This window comes from Chiloscyllium punctatum, chromosome 15, assembly GCF_047496795.1.
Source record: "Chiloscyllium punctatum isolate Juve2018m chromosome 15, sChiPun1.3, whole genome shotgun sequence".
NCBI lineage: Eukaryota > Metazoa > Chordata > Chondrichthyes > Orectolobiformes > Hemiscylliidae > Chiloscyllium > Chiloscyllium punctatum.
In genome coordinates, this window is record NC_092753.1 from 38,672,227 (window position 1) to 38,688,736 (window position 16,510).

The following is a 16,510-nucleotide window of genomic DNA, read 5'->3' on the forward strand; positions in this document are numbered from 1 at the left end:
AATGTTATCATTGTACCTGCCTTGACCACTTCTCTGGTAACTTGTTCCATACACATACCACCTTCTGTGTGAAAAGGATGCCCCGCAGGTCCCTTTTAAATCTTAGCCCTCTCATCTAAGAACAATGGCCTCTAGATTTGTGCTCCCCCATATCCGGGAGCCAAAAAACTTGAGCTATTCACCCTATCCATGCCCCTAATGATTTTATAAACCTTTGTAAGGTCACCCTTCTGCCTCCGATGCACCAGATAAACAAGTCCCTGCCTGTTCAGCCTCTCCCTACAGTTCAGACCCTCCAGTTCCGGCAGCATTCTTGTAAATCTTTTCTGAACTCTTTCAAGTTTAACAGCATCTTTACTATAAATGGGTTACCAGAATTGCATGTCGTATTCTAAAAGTGGCCTCACCAATGTCTTGTACAGCTGCAACTTGAAGTCCCTCCTCCTCTACACAACGTTCTGACCAATGAAGGCAAGCATGCCAAATCCCTCCTTCACCATCCTGCCAACTTGTGGCTCTGCTTTCAAGGAGCTATGCACCTGCAGCCCTAGGTCGCTTTGTTTGGCAACACTTCCCAGGACCCCAGTATTAAGTGTATAACTCCTGCCCTGATTTGCCTTAACGAAATGCAACACCTCACAATTAGTATCATAGAAATGTACAACATGGAAACCGACCCATTGGTCCCAATCATCCATGCCAGCCAGATATCCTATTCCAAAGTAGTGCCATTTGCTAGCACTTGGCCCATCTGCCTCTAAACCCTTCCTATTCATGTAATGTTGGAATTGTACCAACCTCCATCACTTCCTTGAGCAGCTCATTCCATACACAGACCACCCTCTGCATGAAAAAGCTGGCCCTTGGGTCATTTTAAATATTTCCCCCCTCACCCTAAACCTATGCCCTCTAGTTCTGGACTCCCCCACCCCAGAGCAGAGACCTTGTCTGTTTAGCCTATCCATGCCCCTTATGATTTTATAAACCTCTATAAGGTCGCCCCTCAGCCTCCAAAGAAAACAGCCCCGGCCTATTCAGCGTCTCCCTATAGCTCAAATCCTCCAGCCCTGACAACATCCTTTTAAATCTTTTCTGATGCCATTTAAGTTTCACACCATCCTTCTGAAAGGAGGGGTACCAGAATTGCACACAACATTCCAAAAGTGGCCTAATCATTGTCCTGTACAGCCACAAATTTACCTCCCAACTCCTATACTCAATGGTCTGTCCAGTAAAGGAAAGCATACCAAGCGCCACCTTCACTATTCTATCTACCGGCCACTCCAGTTTCGAGGAACTAGAAACCTGCACTCCAAGGTGTCTTTGTTCAGCAACACTCCCAGGACCTTACCATTTAAATGCATAAGTTATGCTCTGATTTGCCTTTCCAAAATGCAACACCTCACATTTATCTAAATCAATTTCCATCTGATCAAGGTCCCGTTTATACTCTGAAGTAACCTTATTAAATATACTGTCCCCTATTCTTTGTGTCATTTGCACGTTTATTAACCATGCCTCCTTACATTCACATCTAAATCATTTAAGACAGTTTCATGTATTCTTTCTCTGTAATTCTGATGCATTTTTTGGTCAAAATTAACAACTTTAATGATTTTAAATAGTATTTCCAATTTAAATCATTACATGGAAAAGCATTCAGTTAACATTTTCCAGGTTACAGTTATTTAAATATCCACATTTTAGACTGAAATTGCATTGCATATTCTTCTGCTTCAGTTTATTAACCATTTGGATGATAACTAAAAATGAAGTGTGTCTTTTTTTTCAAACTTCACTGCTATTTTCACATATAAGTGCCTTTGACACTCAGGAGATATCGCAACATTGCTGTACAATGAGCTTCTCGGAACATTTTGGCTAGTGTGCAGCATTGCACCAAATCATGTTTGAGTAGAGATTCCTTCCAGGTTCACTGCAAGTCTGTGCCACTTCTATAAAATATGATATGTATTTGACATTAGTCCAACACTTCTTCCAAGCTGAGAATGCACACTCAAGGAGTTTCTTGCTTTGAACTTGCATTCGTAGATGTGCACTGGTTGTTCGACTCTGAGGCAGCTTGCAGAGCTGTTACATTTAAAGGCAGTCTATAAGTACTACTTTTGGGCATAGAAATGCGAATATAATATTCAGCCAGGTGGGCCGACTCTTTTGTTCAGTTAGATCATGACTGATTTCCACATCAACTCTATTTAGCGCCATTTCCTTTAATAGCTTGAGTGAATTTATATTTAAAAGGCACAATGCCACTGGGAGGTAATCACCTCCATGCTGGCAGTGTCTTTTGTTAAATCTCTCTGCTTAGTAGAGCACAGAAGGAGGTTTTGCAGAGATGCTTATAGAGAGAGATGATTGCGAAGCGATTGATCTCTATACAGCAGACACAGTGGATTGCGTTATTCTACTCCCTTCTTATAAATGTGTAGAATTTTCTGTAGAAGTGGTCCAAACTCGCTCGTACACCTGCAACAAGACAGCGTATAACACTTTATAAGACCTTTGGCTGTACCGGTGGCATTCTATACTTTTGTAACTTCACATGTAATAAATATTTTGCCAGTGTCACGACAAAAGCAAGCAAATAATCCTCCGTTAAGTCTGGTGATGCCAGAACTGTACTTGTGAAAACATGTGGGAAATGTCCCAACAGTGCCTGTATCATCAAAGTGTCCGATCTTCTGTATACCATTATAGCGTCAAACAAGGGGCATTTCTAGGACAAGCAAGGAAGGAAGGAGTGGTTCTACTGGATTAGAGAGTTTGATGGTGAATTCTGGGATGTGTGAAGGGCTGAGCCAGATGTAATGTGATAGGCCATAGCTGGCAATATCCAGAGACCAGAGCACCATTTGGCATGGACCACAGAGGTAAGTGGCAGCGAGGGCTATGGGAGAGGGGTCAGCAAGAGACAGCTTCTGGGGTGGCAGGTAGTGTGACAGGATGGCATTGACTTGCATATTGTTACACCAAGAGCTGGAGAGAAGGATGAGCAGACAGCGGACAATTTACTGGTGTGTGATGATTTGGCTGATTGATTGTTCTGGGGGCATTCGGTCATAATTCTGTTGCTTGAAATGTGAATTGTGGCTTTAAGTAGGTAATTCTGGGTGGTGTAGTACTCTTACAGGTTTTGTCTATAAATCAGCCTTTTCGGGCATTTTATGACACACCATCGTGGCAAGTGGGACTTTAACCTGAACCTTCTGTCTGGAACCCTTGGCTCCTTAAGTTAGTTTGCTAATAGTGTGGTTCACTTTATGGCTGGATGCTGGATTCCAGAATGAGATGGGAGACTGCATTTCTCTCAGAAGGAAGGCGAACTTGATGGGAGCAATGAGACTCTTCACTCGGATGTCTTTGGAGTTTGGAAATGGATTGCTATCCTTGTTCTGTAGCCTAAAATGCATCAAGTTAAGGAAAGTGGCTTGAAAGATTGCCAACAAAAAAATTGAAAAGAAAGCAGAACTATCCTAAAATTAATACTGTAAAAACTAACATTCAAGGATTTTTACAAGCTTTCCCGATCCATGTGAAGAATTGATTTAAATGTTGGTTAATACGCTTCATGCAAGTTAATCTAAAGTAGTTACAGTCAAATGTTTAAGTGTAAACTGGTTAAGAAAATTGCGATGAATGGTAACATTTAGAATCTAGTTATTCTTCCAATCGTGATAAAACGTGTCAGAATCTCTTGTTATTACTTTTAATTGATATCACTATGGAGGGGACTTGAGTAGAAACATACACTGTCAGGCATCACCTGTTTCCTTTTCATCTTAAAGCCATGTTGTCACAACATCAGGATACTGTATTCATTAGTCAGATGTTAGGAGAGAAAAAAAACCTGTGGTGGATAAAATGTTTAATGGGTTTAGCTGCCTCTTACTGGATTGTGTATCGTCAGGAATATGTAAAATACAAACAGTATCTATTGGGAATAAAGTTAACCCATAATTATGCAAAGAGAGTAATTTTTAGTTCTGGGTTTGACTTTTAAAACAAAATGAAAGTAGACACCAATTTCTAATCTGAGCTGCTCCTTGTAAAAGGAATATGCAAGACAGGCTGCAGCATCTCCTTGCGAGCATAGTTAGGGCATGGAAAGTGAATTACCTCTGCCTCCGAGCTGATAGGCTAGATGGCATTGATAGTATCTGAGATTAAGCATCCACCTGGCTCCTACCTTCAGAGGTACATGTCTGGGTCAGTTGAAGAATGAGAATAATCTACTAACCGCGAGGAAAGAAGCCAAATGATTGTACAGGACGGAAGACCATTCCAGTCACTGTTCCTGTGTGGGCCACTTGAAATTACTGCTCTTTCTCAGAACATTTCCTTTTCAAGTCTGTATGAAACCCATTTTTGAAGCTATCAATTATAATGGAAACAGTTGAAAAGTCTGCTAGATGTCTGTTGCTCTTCCATTGTAATTTCACTGGGAAGCACTGGTGGGAGCCATTGGAAACCTAAACGGTGTTTAGTGGCTGGAATTTCTGAGGGAATCAAGGTCCACCTAATGGGTGTTGGAGCCTTTACCCACCATGTTCTCGAAGTGCACATCTTTGGAAAGGTGGAATGAGTCACGGGACTTACCTTGCCAGCATGATTGCCAGCAAAAAACTGACATTCAATACAATCAGTGAGGTTGGATAGGCTGACCTTTGTGTGGCAGAAATTGGACCACAATGAAAAGACACTTTGGTGGAATAGGAGTAACCAGGGACAGTAGGCCAGGGAAGCAGAAGAAAATTACTTAGTCAGTGCTGGATGAGCATAAATTTTCTCCAGTTTAAGTATTAGGAAATCTAAAGTAATTGCTTTAGAACCCGTTCCAAACTCTGTTGCTTAGTTACCGACTCCTTCAGTCTCACTGGCAAAGAGAGATGAAACCAATTCATCCACAGCCTTGATGTCTCAGTTGATGCTGAGATGAACTTGTGACCTCCTATTCATGCCATCAGTACAATACCCTGTTTCCAAGTCCATAACTCACCATTGTCCTTTTATCAAAACTAAAAATTGCTGGCAAAACTCAGTACATTTGGCAGCATCTGTGAGAGGAAGACCATAAGACACAGGAGTGGAAGTAAGGCCATTCGGCCCATCGAGTCCACTCCGCCATTCAATCATGGCTGCTGGGCACTTCAACTCCACTTACCCGCATTCTCCCCGTAGCCCTTAATTCCCCGAGACAACAAGAATCTATCAATCTCTGCCTTGAAGACGTTTAGCGTCCCGGCCTCCACTGCACTCTGCGGCAATGAATTCCACAGGCCCACCACTCTCTGGCAGAGTTCTGGCACTCTCTGGAAAGCAGAGTTAACGTTTTGAGTCCAGTGACTCTTCTTCATAACAGTCCCTTTCATTGTCCCTTTACCAGTTTATCTGCTGATGAAACCCTTAACCAGACTTTTGTTACTTATAGACTTTGAGAAAGTGAGGACTGTGGATGCTGGAGATCAGAGTTAAAACATGTGGAGCTGGAAAAGCACAGCAGGTCAGGCAGCGTCCGAGGAGCAGGATAAACTACTTTCGGGCATAAGTCTGATGAAGGGCTTGTGCCCGAACTATTGATTCTCCTGCTCCTCAGATGCTGCCTGACCTGCTGTGCTTTTCCAGTGTCGTACTTTTCGACTCTTGTTTATAGACTTGATTACTCCTGGCTGGTCTCTTACATACTATCCTTGTCAAACCTGAAGTCATCACAACTTTGCTGCCCATGTTGTTCAGCTTTTCCACTGTGCTTGTTCAAGTAGTAAACACTGACCTGACAAAAGAAGAAGCAGGAGCTGGTTTGTTATTCACGACACCATGTACATCATTAATGCAGGCTACTTTTCCCTTTCACCGATCTATCCCCAAATAAATGGAAACTGCTTTTTAGTCAACATATTCAGAAAGGTCATGACATATCTCTGAAGCAAGTAAACTGAAAGCTGGACCTTCTGGTCCAGAGGACGAGGCACTACTGCTGTACCACAAGACAAATTGATTTTTATCGCCCCGAAAGCTGCGCTCAGTGCAACTTGAATTTAGCTCCTCAGTATTTCACACACCTCTTTATTGTCAACTTATCTGCTGTGAAGATAGAATAAAGACACCCTCACAGACCATCAGACTGCAATAGAGCTCTCAAGGCAAACATGAAGCTGAAAAAGAAAAGCATTAATTGATGGGCCCAACATCAGATATGTCAGTCATGTACTGACAGCAACAAGACTTCAACTGAATCCTGCCAAAACAAAAGCTGTAGCAGAGCTGCAGTGACCAACAGATATGATTATCCACAATAACTTCCATGCCAGGAAGATCACTGACTATCTTGTCCTTCCTTCAGTGATTATCTTCCAAAGGAGTTGAATTCAAAGGGATCTTGGAGTTCAGGTTCACAGTTCTCTGAAAGTGGAGTCACAGGTAGACAGGGCAGTGAAGGCGGCTTTTGGAACGCTGGCCTTCATCAGTCAGGCATTGAGTATAGAAGTTGGGAAGTTATGTTCCAGTTAAACAGGACATCGGTGAGGCCGCACGTAGAGTATTGTGTTCCGTTTCGGTCACCTTGCTATCGGAAGGATGTTATTAAACTGGAAAGAGTGCAGAAGAAATTTATAAGGATGTTGCCTGGACTCAATGGCCTGAGTTATAGGGAGAGGTTGCACAAGGTAGGATTTTTTTCTTTAGAGCATAGGAGACTGAGGGAGACCTTTAAAGAGGTATATAAGATCATGAGCGGCATGGATAGGGTAATTGCACTCCATCTTTTTCCTAGGGTTGGGGAATCGTGGACTAGAGGGCATGAGTTTAAGGTTAGATGGGCAAGAATAAAAGAGAACCTGAGGGGCAACTTTTTTTTTAACACCAAGCATATGGAATGAACTGCCAGTGAAAGTTGTTGAGGTGGGTTCATTAACAACATTTAAAAACCATTTGGACAAATCCATGAGTAGGAAAGGTTTGGAAGGGAAATGGGGTTAGCTTGGACGATCAAACTGGTCCATGCCAACCAAAATAGACTAAAGGGTCTGTTTCCGTGCTTTAGGACTCTATAACTGTATGAAATGTCAAATGGGATGAACAACCATCTATCTCCCAAGTGGTGCTAACAGTGTAGTTAAAAAGCTGCTGATTTCATCTAGCTTAATTTGCTGATAACCATCCTCCAACAAAGTCAAGACAAAACTTGGCCAATTGTGCCAAATTTTCTTCAATGCTGACTTGGGTAATGTGATCTTTCAAAGCTTTATTGAGAACCTTTGGATCTATACATACTGTGTTTAAGGTGTTGTCACTGCTGCTAATCCAGGTAGTAGGCACTGTCACTTTCTTGATTACTCCCTTGTTTTCAATTGTTTCTATCTCCTTTTGGGCTGGACATGAGGGGAGCCAGAACTCTCAACAGGAGATGCTGAGTTTATCTCTCAATCTCACTTATTTTCAGATTATATGAATCAGGAAATCATCAAAAACCTGTAAATACATCAGAGTAATCTTTTAGGATCTAATATAAAATTAAGAACTGCTGATGCTGGAAATCTAAAACAAAAACAAATTGATGGAAGAACTCACCAGGCCTGGCAGCATCTGTGGAGAGAAAGCAGAGTTAATGTTTTGAGTCCAGTGACCCTTCTTCAGAACTGGATCTTGTAGGATCTGTTCAGCAGTCAACAACTTAGTGGCCTGCATTTTTGTCTGGCATATGTAGGGTGACTAGTCCAAGCTTTAGTCTTGCTTCAGCTGAGATAAGCGGGTTGTTCACTATTTGGAACTCCAGATTTTCATTCTACCCATTGCACTGGTCCTTCGGCGTTGTTTGTTCTTGGGATGAGTTCTATCAGAAATCCTTGAACATATCTTCAAGGACTTCAGTTTGAGTTTTCAAACTTGAGTAACTTTGCACAGTTCAGCAAAACTCATGATGTTGTGCAAAGCATCAATGTTTATCTGACAGTTTATATTCACTTGATGCTCTCCTTCTGAAGTCAACATTCTAACAGCCATGAACCAATTATATTACCCTGAGACCTGATGATACCAACCTGTTGTACAGAGTAAGCTGATTTATCTGAATCACAGACTGATATCTCTGCAGCAGTCATCTTTATTTGCTTGCTTTGCTTCAGTTTCTCAGCTTCTTAGAATGGGAGTATAGTTTCTCCATGTTGGACATAGAGCATAGAACAGTACAGACCCTTCGGCCCACAATGCTGTGCCGAGCATTTATCTTATTCTAGGATCAACCTAACCGACACACCCCTCAACTTACTGCCGTACATGTGCTTGTCCAGCAATCGCTTAAATGTCCCTAATGTCTCTGACTCTACTGCCACCGCTGGCAGTGCATTCCACACACCCACCATTCTCTGCATAAAGAACCTGCCTCTGATAGCTCCCCTATACCTTTCTTCAATCACCTTAAAATTATGACCCCTCGTGACAACCATTTCTGCGCTGGGGAAAAGTCTCTGGTTATCTACTCTATCTATGCCTCTCATTACCTTGTACACTTCTATCAAGTCACCTCTCTTTCTTCTCTCCAGTGTGAAAACCCAAACTCACTCAACCTCTTTTCATAAGACAAGCCCTCCAATCGAGGCCGCATCCTGGTAAATCTCCTCTGCACCCTCTAAAGCATCTGCATCCTTCCTATAATGAGGTGACCAGAACTGGACGCAATATTCCAAGTGTGGTCTAACCAGGGTTTTATAGAACTGCAGCAAAATCTTGCAGCTCTTAAACCTAATCCCTCTGTTAATGAAAGCCAAAACACCATACACCTTCTTGACAGTCCTTATCAACTTAGGTGGAAATTTGAGGGATCTCTGTACGTGGACCCCAAGATCCTGTTGTTCCTCCACACTGCCAAGAATCCTGTCTTTAAACCTGTATTTAGCATTCATGTTCAACCTTGCAAAGTGACTCCCTTCACATTTAAGAAAGTTGAACTCCATCTGCCACTTCTCAGCCAGCTCTTAATCCTACCAATGTCATGCTGTAGCCTACAACAGACCTTGACACTATCTACAACACCACCAACCTTTGTGTCATCGGCAGACTGACTTACCCACCCTTCCACTTCCTTATGCAAGTCGTTCATAAAAATACAAAGACCAGAGGCCCAAGAACAGGCATGACATACCCCTCACATCGCTGTTTTGATTATCTTTAATCAAACTGTGTTTTTCCAAATAGTCATAAATCCTATCTTTCAGAATTGTTTCCAGTACCTTGCTTACCACAGATGTCAGACAGACTGGTCTGTAATTTCCATGGATTTCCCTGTTCCCTTTCTTGAACAGAGGAACGACATTCGTCTTCCTCCAATTATCCGGTACTACTCCAGTGAATAAGTCATCCTTTCTTTTGTGCATCATCCTCTGTGATAATTTCATCCTGCCCATTGTTTTCATTGAATATCTCTCGGCATAATACAAATCCCTGGCTCTAATCTACCATTAATGCACTCTAGCTGATGATTGACAATTGCAGAGTTTTTGCACATGTCAATAGTGTAACTTTCGCCTTTCTCACAAATGTGCTCTTGCATTTCTTATGCCTAAGAAAGTTCTATTCTAATGAAATTATCTTTGAGTTGTCCCCATTCTCCATATTCAGCTAGATATATCAACGTGGTCACATACTGATTAATCATTTCCCTCTGCCCTGACTACTTGTTGATTATACACAGTTCCTAAGTAATGTCACACAGAGAATGGTACGTGTATGGAATGAGCTGCCAGAGGAAGTGGTAGAGGCTGGTACAATTGCAACATTTAAGAGGCATTTGGATGGGTATATGAATAGAAAGGGTTTGGAGGGATATGAGCCAGGTGCTGGCAGGTGGGACTAGATTGGGTTGGGATATCTGGTCAGCGTGGACAGGTTGGACTGAAGGGTCTGTTTCCATGCTGTACACCTCTTATGACTCTGGGTCTAAGTGTATCTTCAAAACTTACATAATATCTGCTGTCTGACCTTTCTGCTGCTCAGTGAGCTCTAGGCTGCAGTACAGTTGGTGGCACCCTTTCCACAGCACTGATAGCAGCATTGCTGGTCTTATTTGCTCAGGTGTTTCAATTAATTCTGTAGCTGTTACATGGTGTTGAAACAGAGAATGGAACCATTCCAACTGTGTTTCTTTTCCAGAGAAGCAAGGAGTGGAAAATGCACATCTATTTTGACTTGACCACCAATTATGAGCTGCTGACTGCTGTTCTTTTTTTCACTTCCCTGCTGTTTCTTTCAGTAATTGGTTCTTCTACAGCTGTGAAAATCCATGTATTTTGAACTACACCACTCCTGACACCAGGTATCAAAAGAGTGCACACAAAATCCCTTCCCCAAAGTGTGTGTCACCAAACTGAGAGCCCATTTGTACAATGAATATATCTATATTTCTCCAAACAGCGTCCCTTCCAAACAATACATAAATCTCTGAAATCTATTGCAACCTGTCATCCTTCAACATTCCTATCACCTTTTAATTCTTTTGTATTCCCAAATGTAGTTGGCCCACCATTGGTCATGATGCCTTCACTGGGCAAAACTTTCAATGTCCTCCATACACTTGCTTGCTTCTCTATGTCGCTTTCCTCCTTTTTAAAACTACCTCTTCGACCAAGATTTTGATCATCGGACCGAATGCTATGTGGCTCAGTGACATCCTTTATTTCGTATTGTGCTGTGAAGCTCCTTGGGATGATTCATTCTGTTAAAGGTACTACAAAATTAGCTATTGTTATTTTCAAAATAGATCTTTCCTGTGCCTTCCTACATGGGAATTAGGTGGAGAGCTCAGTCATCCCCAAATTATGAAAGGTTGATGCCAGGTTTACTAGTTGTGTGAGGAAGGACTACTCAAATGATGAACATGTCGTATTCTGAATGTTTGTCTTTTCTTTTTAACCTTTACAAACCCTGATGAGATCAGTACTTAATACCTGTGGCATAATTATATTCTGAGGGCTTTGTTTCAAAGTCTTTAAATGGCAAGATATTTTAACTAAGTTGTTTAGCTTCTGCTGATTTTTGTATTGCAGGCTAGCAGAGATGGAAAACAGAAATGGATCTTATTTGAATGACAGCATCTCACCCAATGAAAGCATGTATGTATCTGAATGAAATTTAATATTGGCATATATTTTGTGAGGAGGTTGGATTACCGAGTGAAAGTTGACATTATATGTAAAAATTACATAAACAGACTATATAATTTGGTTCTTCATGGATTTCAATATCCAGATTTATTTATTAATCTTTGGAATCAAGTTTTAATACAGAAATTAATACATTGTAGCTTTCTCAATGTGCATTGGTTGCTCAAGTATAATACCCAGTGTCAATTAAGGGCAGAGATTCATTAATCTGGATCTCTGGTAACTCCTTGCCACAGTTTCTAACAGGCTTTTGCAGCACTGTCTTTATTTGAGCAAACATGTGCAAAAGAGGCAAAGATGTATCAAATGGCAAGTTGTCTGTTGTTTTTGTTTCATTTGTGCTGTATTATCTGTCAGTCTAGTAAAACAGGCATTTGAAGGATGTGGCTAAACAGAGGCAAAAGATTTAGATTATAGCCAATTATAGCACCAGTTGCAACTTTATTTTTAACAAATATTTGAAAACCTATTTTCCCTATTATTACCAATTACTTTGACTTCTGCTCAAATGTTTCTGTCATTGAAAATTCTTTCGCATGCTTATTATTTAGTAAAAAGATGTGAAACTACAACGAGAGCTTGTTCATGTCAGGCAGCCGCAGAGACACTTGGCATCTGTGGCACTCATCCCTCCAGATCAGAATATACAGCCAAACCTGCATACTTATCATTGTTAGAAAATCATGGCTGCACAGGTGTACGTACCTTAAGTTAATCTGCAGTGACCCTCCTGATGGGCAATCAATAGTGTCATGAAAAGCAATGTAAGACAGAGCACTCAGATTCCCAAAGCCCACAGAGTCATTGATTCCACTCTCTAGGCCATTCATGCTCCTTTGCTCAATATTCTTCCCATAACAACAGGAAAGTATTTTCTTCTTTCAACATAAAACTTGTCAGCATGTGAAACAAGTGAATGCTTGTTTTTCTGATAGTCACTGGGATGTTTTCACTTCAAGATAATGTTTCAATTTCCATTTTAATTTGAGGAGTCCACTTCTTAATGCAGAAAGGCCTTTTCTGAAGATGATTTTTGAAAAAGCCAAGGTTTGATTCTGCACAGTTTCCCCAAGATGTGCACTAAGGGCCAACATCAGGAAGGCAATCAATTCACTGCAGTGTCCTCCCACTGGAATTTGAGGATTGTGTTTGTATGCTACTTGTAGCACAGCTTTATCAGAGCTGAGAGGCTTCCTTTAAGAGGCCTGAAAGCAGGAAGATACCCAAGGCATAAGGAGGTGATCAGTTAGAGGAGCAGCAGCTACTTGGAAGAGGTTGTTGAGGACAGCCGAATCCAACCTGCAAATGATGTTTTGTGCTGTTCTCAAAAAGTCTCTTCGTTTGGGCACCTTATCCAATTTATTAAAAAGTGGTGTTTATATCTTCACTCAATTATTCATCCTCACCATTCCTGTCTGCAAAAAATTCAGAAAACTCTTATTCATACCAGCACATAAAACCAATTCCACACCTTTTCCAGATCTGCAACTGCAAGCCCACTCGTACGGCATAACCATGCAAAATGCTGAGTGTATTCCATGTGATATTTATTACAGAATCTTTTCCTTTAATATCTGTATTTGATAGGAAGGTTCATAAGACTAGTCATATGCTTCTTCTCTGAGAGCAGTAAAAATGACTGTGAACGTAGACCATTTTGGCTTTGGCAGTAGCAATAGGCAGTTCCGGCGCACAATGTGTAGTCCCACTGGATATTGCTGATATTGTGTGATTGCATGGTCAATTGAGTTCTGCTTTCTTTCTAACACATATGCAGAAACCTGAATGGTTAATGGAGATGGAGCACATGGTGCTTTCTTGATGGATAACAGCATGATTATCCCTGTCTGTCTGACCATAACACTGGTACTGCACACAGGTCAGCTTTAGATGTCTACAAGAAACGAGATCTAATGACTGTTCTGAGATCAATGAGTGCCTAACTGACTCTCAGTTATGACTAGGAAAGTTAAGGCTTGCAGATGCAGCAGAGTCACTCAGTGTGCTGGGAAAGCACAGCAGTCAGGCAGCATCTGAGAAGCAGGAGAGTCGACGTTTCGGGCAAAAGCCCTTCATCAGGAATATTATGAGCTTTTCAAAGCAGGAAGGGAGCACCGTCTACAATTTGGCACACCACAACACCGTGGAAGCATAAACTGCTCTTAATCTTCCAAAAGTACCCTCCAATCCGGATACCGATCGAGCTGTCGTCCCATGCTCAGTGATGCAGTACTGGTATGAAGCTGTCCTCCAGTCACCAACTTATTTTGGTAGTGAATTCCTGCAGCTGAGGTGCCAACAGTATCATTCTGCCTGCTGCACCAGCCAATCTCTGCACCTACGCTTGATACTGTTAAAGTGTTGGACTCCAACATGCAGAATGCAGGCATCTAGAACTATATACTTCTCAACCAAGTGGGGGTGCACTCAGACTGTCCAACCAGCAATATCTTCCTCCTCATGGGTCACCAGTTACTACCATGTAGAAACCCAATACAGCCTTGTTCTACTCACATTTAAACTTCCTAGGGGAACACCTGTAAGTTTGGACTTGAGTGGCAATGTGTGCTGCTGGATCCAGTGGAACCTGTCTTCATTTTTTTTTCCTTGGTGTATGGGGGAGGGGGTGTAATAAAACAACTTGCATTTCAGGGTGCCCCAAAACAACCTCTGACCTTCTGAAATATTTTTGAATTATTCAGACAAAATGTAGCGTACGTTTGTCACTAGCCACGTACCACCAAGAGCAAGCGCTGATTGTTCAGGAATGAATATTCGCCGCAACATCGCGAGCACCCCTACTCTTCTTTGAGCCATGGGATCTTTTGAGATCATGTGATCTTGATCAGATACACCAATAGGATGAGAAGTGGCAAGTGGAGTTGAATTTAGAAAAATGTGAGGTGCTGCATTTGGGAAAGCAGGTATTAGCTGGACTTGTACACTTAATGATAAGATCCTAGGGAGTGTCATTGAGCAAAGAGACCTTGAAAGTGGAGTCACAGGTAAGTAGGATAGTGAAGGCGGCGTTCGGTATGCTTTCCTTTATTGGTCAGTGCTTTGAGTACACGAGTTGGGAGATCATGTTGCGGCTGTACAGGATATTAGTTAGGCTACTTTTGGAATATTGCGTGCAATTCTGGTCTCCTTCCTATCGGGAGGATGTTGTGAAACTTGAAAGGGTTCAGAAAAGATTTACAAGGATGTTGCCAGGGTTGAGGATTTGAGCTGTAGGGAGAGGTTGAACAGGCTAGGCCTTTTTCACACAACGTCGGAGGCTGAGGGGTGACCTTACAGAGGTTTATAAAATCACAAGGGGCGTGGATAGGATAAGTAGACCAAGTTCTTTCCCTGGGGTCGGGGAGTCCAGAACTGGAGGGCATAGGTTTAGGGTGAGAGGGGAAAGATATAAAAGAGACCTACAGGGCAACTTTTTCACACAGAGGGTGGTACATGTATGGAATGAGCTGCCAGAGGAAGTGGTGAAGGCGCGGACAATTGCAACATTTAAAAGGCATTTGGATGGACATATGAATAGGAAGGGTTTGGAGGGTTATGGGCTGGGTGCTGGCAGGTGGGATTAGTTTGGGTTGCGATAACTGGTCGGCATGGACGAAGAGTCTGTTTCCGTGCTGTACATCTTGATGACTCTGTGATAGACCAGCCAGGTCCTTAATTTAAAGACGCATCTGAAAGATGGCTCCTCCAGAAGTGTAATACTTGCTCAGACCTGCCCTAATGTGCTTGATCTTATACTGTTTGGATCACTGAAGTGAAGTTTGGGCTTACAACTCAAGAGTATGTATGATAGTTGAGCACACTTTGTATTTAATGGTTGTCAGAAATGATCTATTATATTTGCAAACTCAAATTTTCTTGCACAGTAATGCTACATTAATTACAAGGACATGAAACATTTAGTATAAATCTGTTAAGGACCAGGCCAGACCCCCCTCGAAGTATTTCAAGAAGGGAGTCTAGACCCTAACTTTTCTTATTTTAAAGGCAGATGTGAAGTGGCTATTCCATGTGTGCTGCAGATGGTCAAACCACTTGGCTTTAAGCAAAGCAGAATTTATTTAACCACTACAGTTGAAACACAAACAAAAGAAAACAGAATTTAGAATAACTAGTTGAAAACTCAATCAACTTGATACCATAACTTAACAAAGGAGCTGTTCCAATTCCCATAACATCCTATAAACACACCCCTTGGCAAAAGGTAAATTCAAAAACATGTTCTTACAGGTAGGAGAGATTTCAGAAAGACCAGGGATCATCTGCTGAAGCATGGAACCTTTTCTCTGCAGCAGCTTCTGTGCCTGCTGCCAGCAGTTTCTCTGCCAAAACCAAACTAGGAAACCCTGAACTTGGAGAACTGGCCACTCCCCTGCCATTGTTAACCTAGGCTCTTTCCAAGACATTTCGGCACCTCTGCCTTTACGACCTCTCTTTTTAAAAAAAAAACGTTAAAGCGACAGCATCATCACAAATCATTGCATTAGAGTTTGTGATTGAGTTCTGCTGTCCAGTGTGCCCAAGGTATTTCAGATCACAGCGCATTACGAAGAATGATGTATGATTAATAACTGTTCAGGCCATGTCGAAATTCAGACTATGTTGTTAATCTATTTCAGCTTTCCTCTCAATTTGTGTTGCCAAGTGAACTCTTGTGTAGTTGCCCTTGTCAGTACTTCTCATCTTGGGAGTCATACTGAACACACTGGCCATGGTTGTTTGATTCCAGTTAACCTCTTTCGTTAAAGGTCTTCTGCCCTTTGTAAAATCAGATGAGGGCTGTTAACTAAGGATTTACCCAGCTCCAGTCAAAGTATATATATGGCCTGCAGTATGAGCTGACCTATCTCAGGCAACTTTTGTGGCCCCTAAGTGCTAAATAATGAGCATCCTGAACAAAAAAAATCAGTTTCCCCATGCCTGTAAATGATGCCACCATCTTGATCTTTGAGATGATCACTAGCCAGAAGCTTTACCAGATCAGCCGCCATAACAGCCAAGAAAAAGGCAATAAGTGGCTCACCGAGTGACCCCTCAAAAACTCCAGGATGGATGTATGTACCAAAACAGTGCTCAAGAAATTCAACAGTATTAAAGAAATTTTCTCAATCGTCATCTCCATACCTGATCTCATTCCCTCCTTCTATTACTGGTGAGGAATCAACAGAATGCATTGTATTGACTCCCAAAGTTTGCATCTGCTGTACTTCCCAACTCCACAACCTCTGCCACTCAAAGAAATGAGCAGTATGGCCTCTGAATCTCTTAAGTCAGAATGGGGTATTGTTTCGGAAAGGTCAGTAAATGTTATCAGTGGG

At 41.8% G+C, this 16,510-nt stretch overlaps 1 protein-coding gene across 18 annotated transcripts in view; it reads left to right on the forward strand.

Moving 5' to 3' along the window:
* dmd (dystrophin) overlaps positions 1 to 16,510 on the forward strand; it is a 1,983,813-nt gene that overhangs the window by 1,912,736 nt on the left and 54,567 nt on the right. For all 18 annotated transcript variants that reach the window (XM_072585000.1, XM_072584994.1, XM_072584999.1 and 15 more), the window contains one exon: positions 11,058 to 11,123. In XM_072585000.1, coding sequence (XP_072441101.1) covers positions 11,058 to 11,123 — 66 coding nt within the window. The remainder of the gene's footprint in view (positions 1 to 11,057; positions 11,124 to 16,510) is intronic.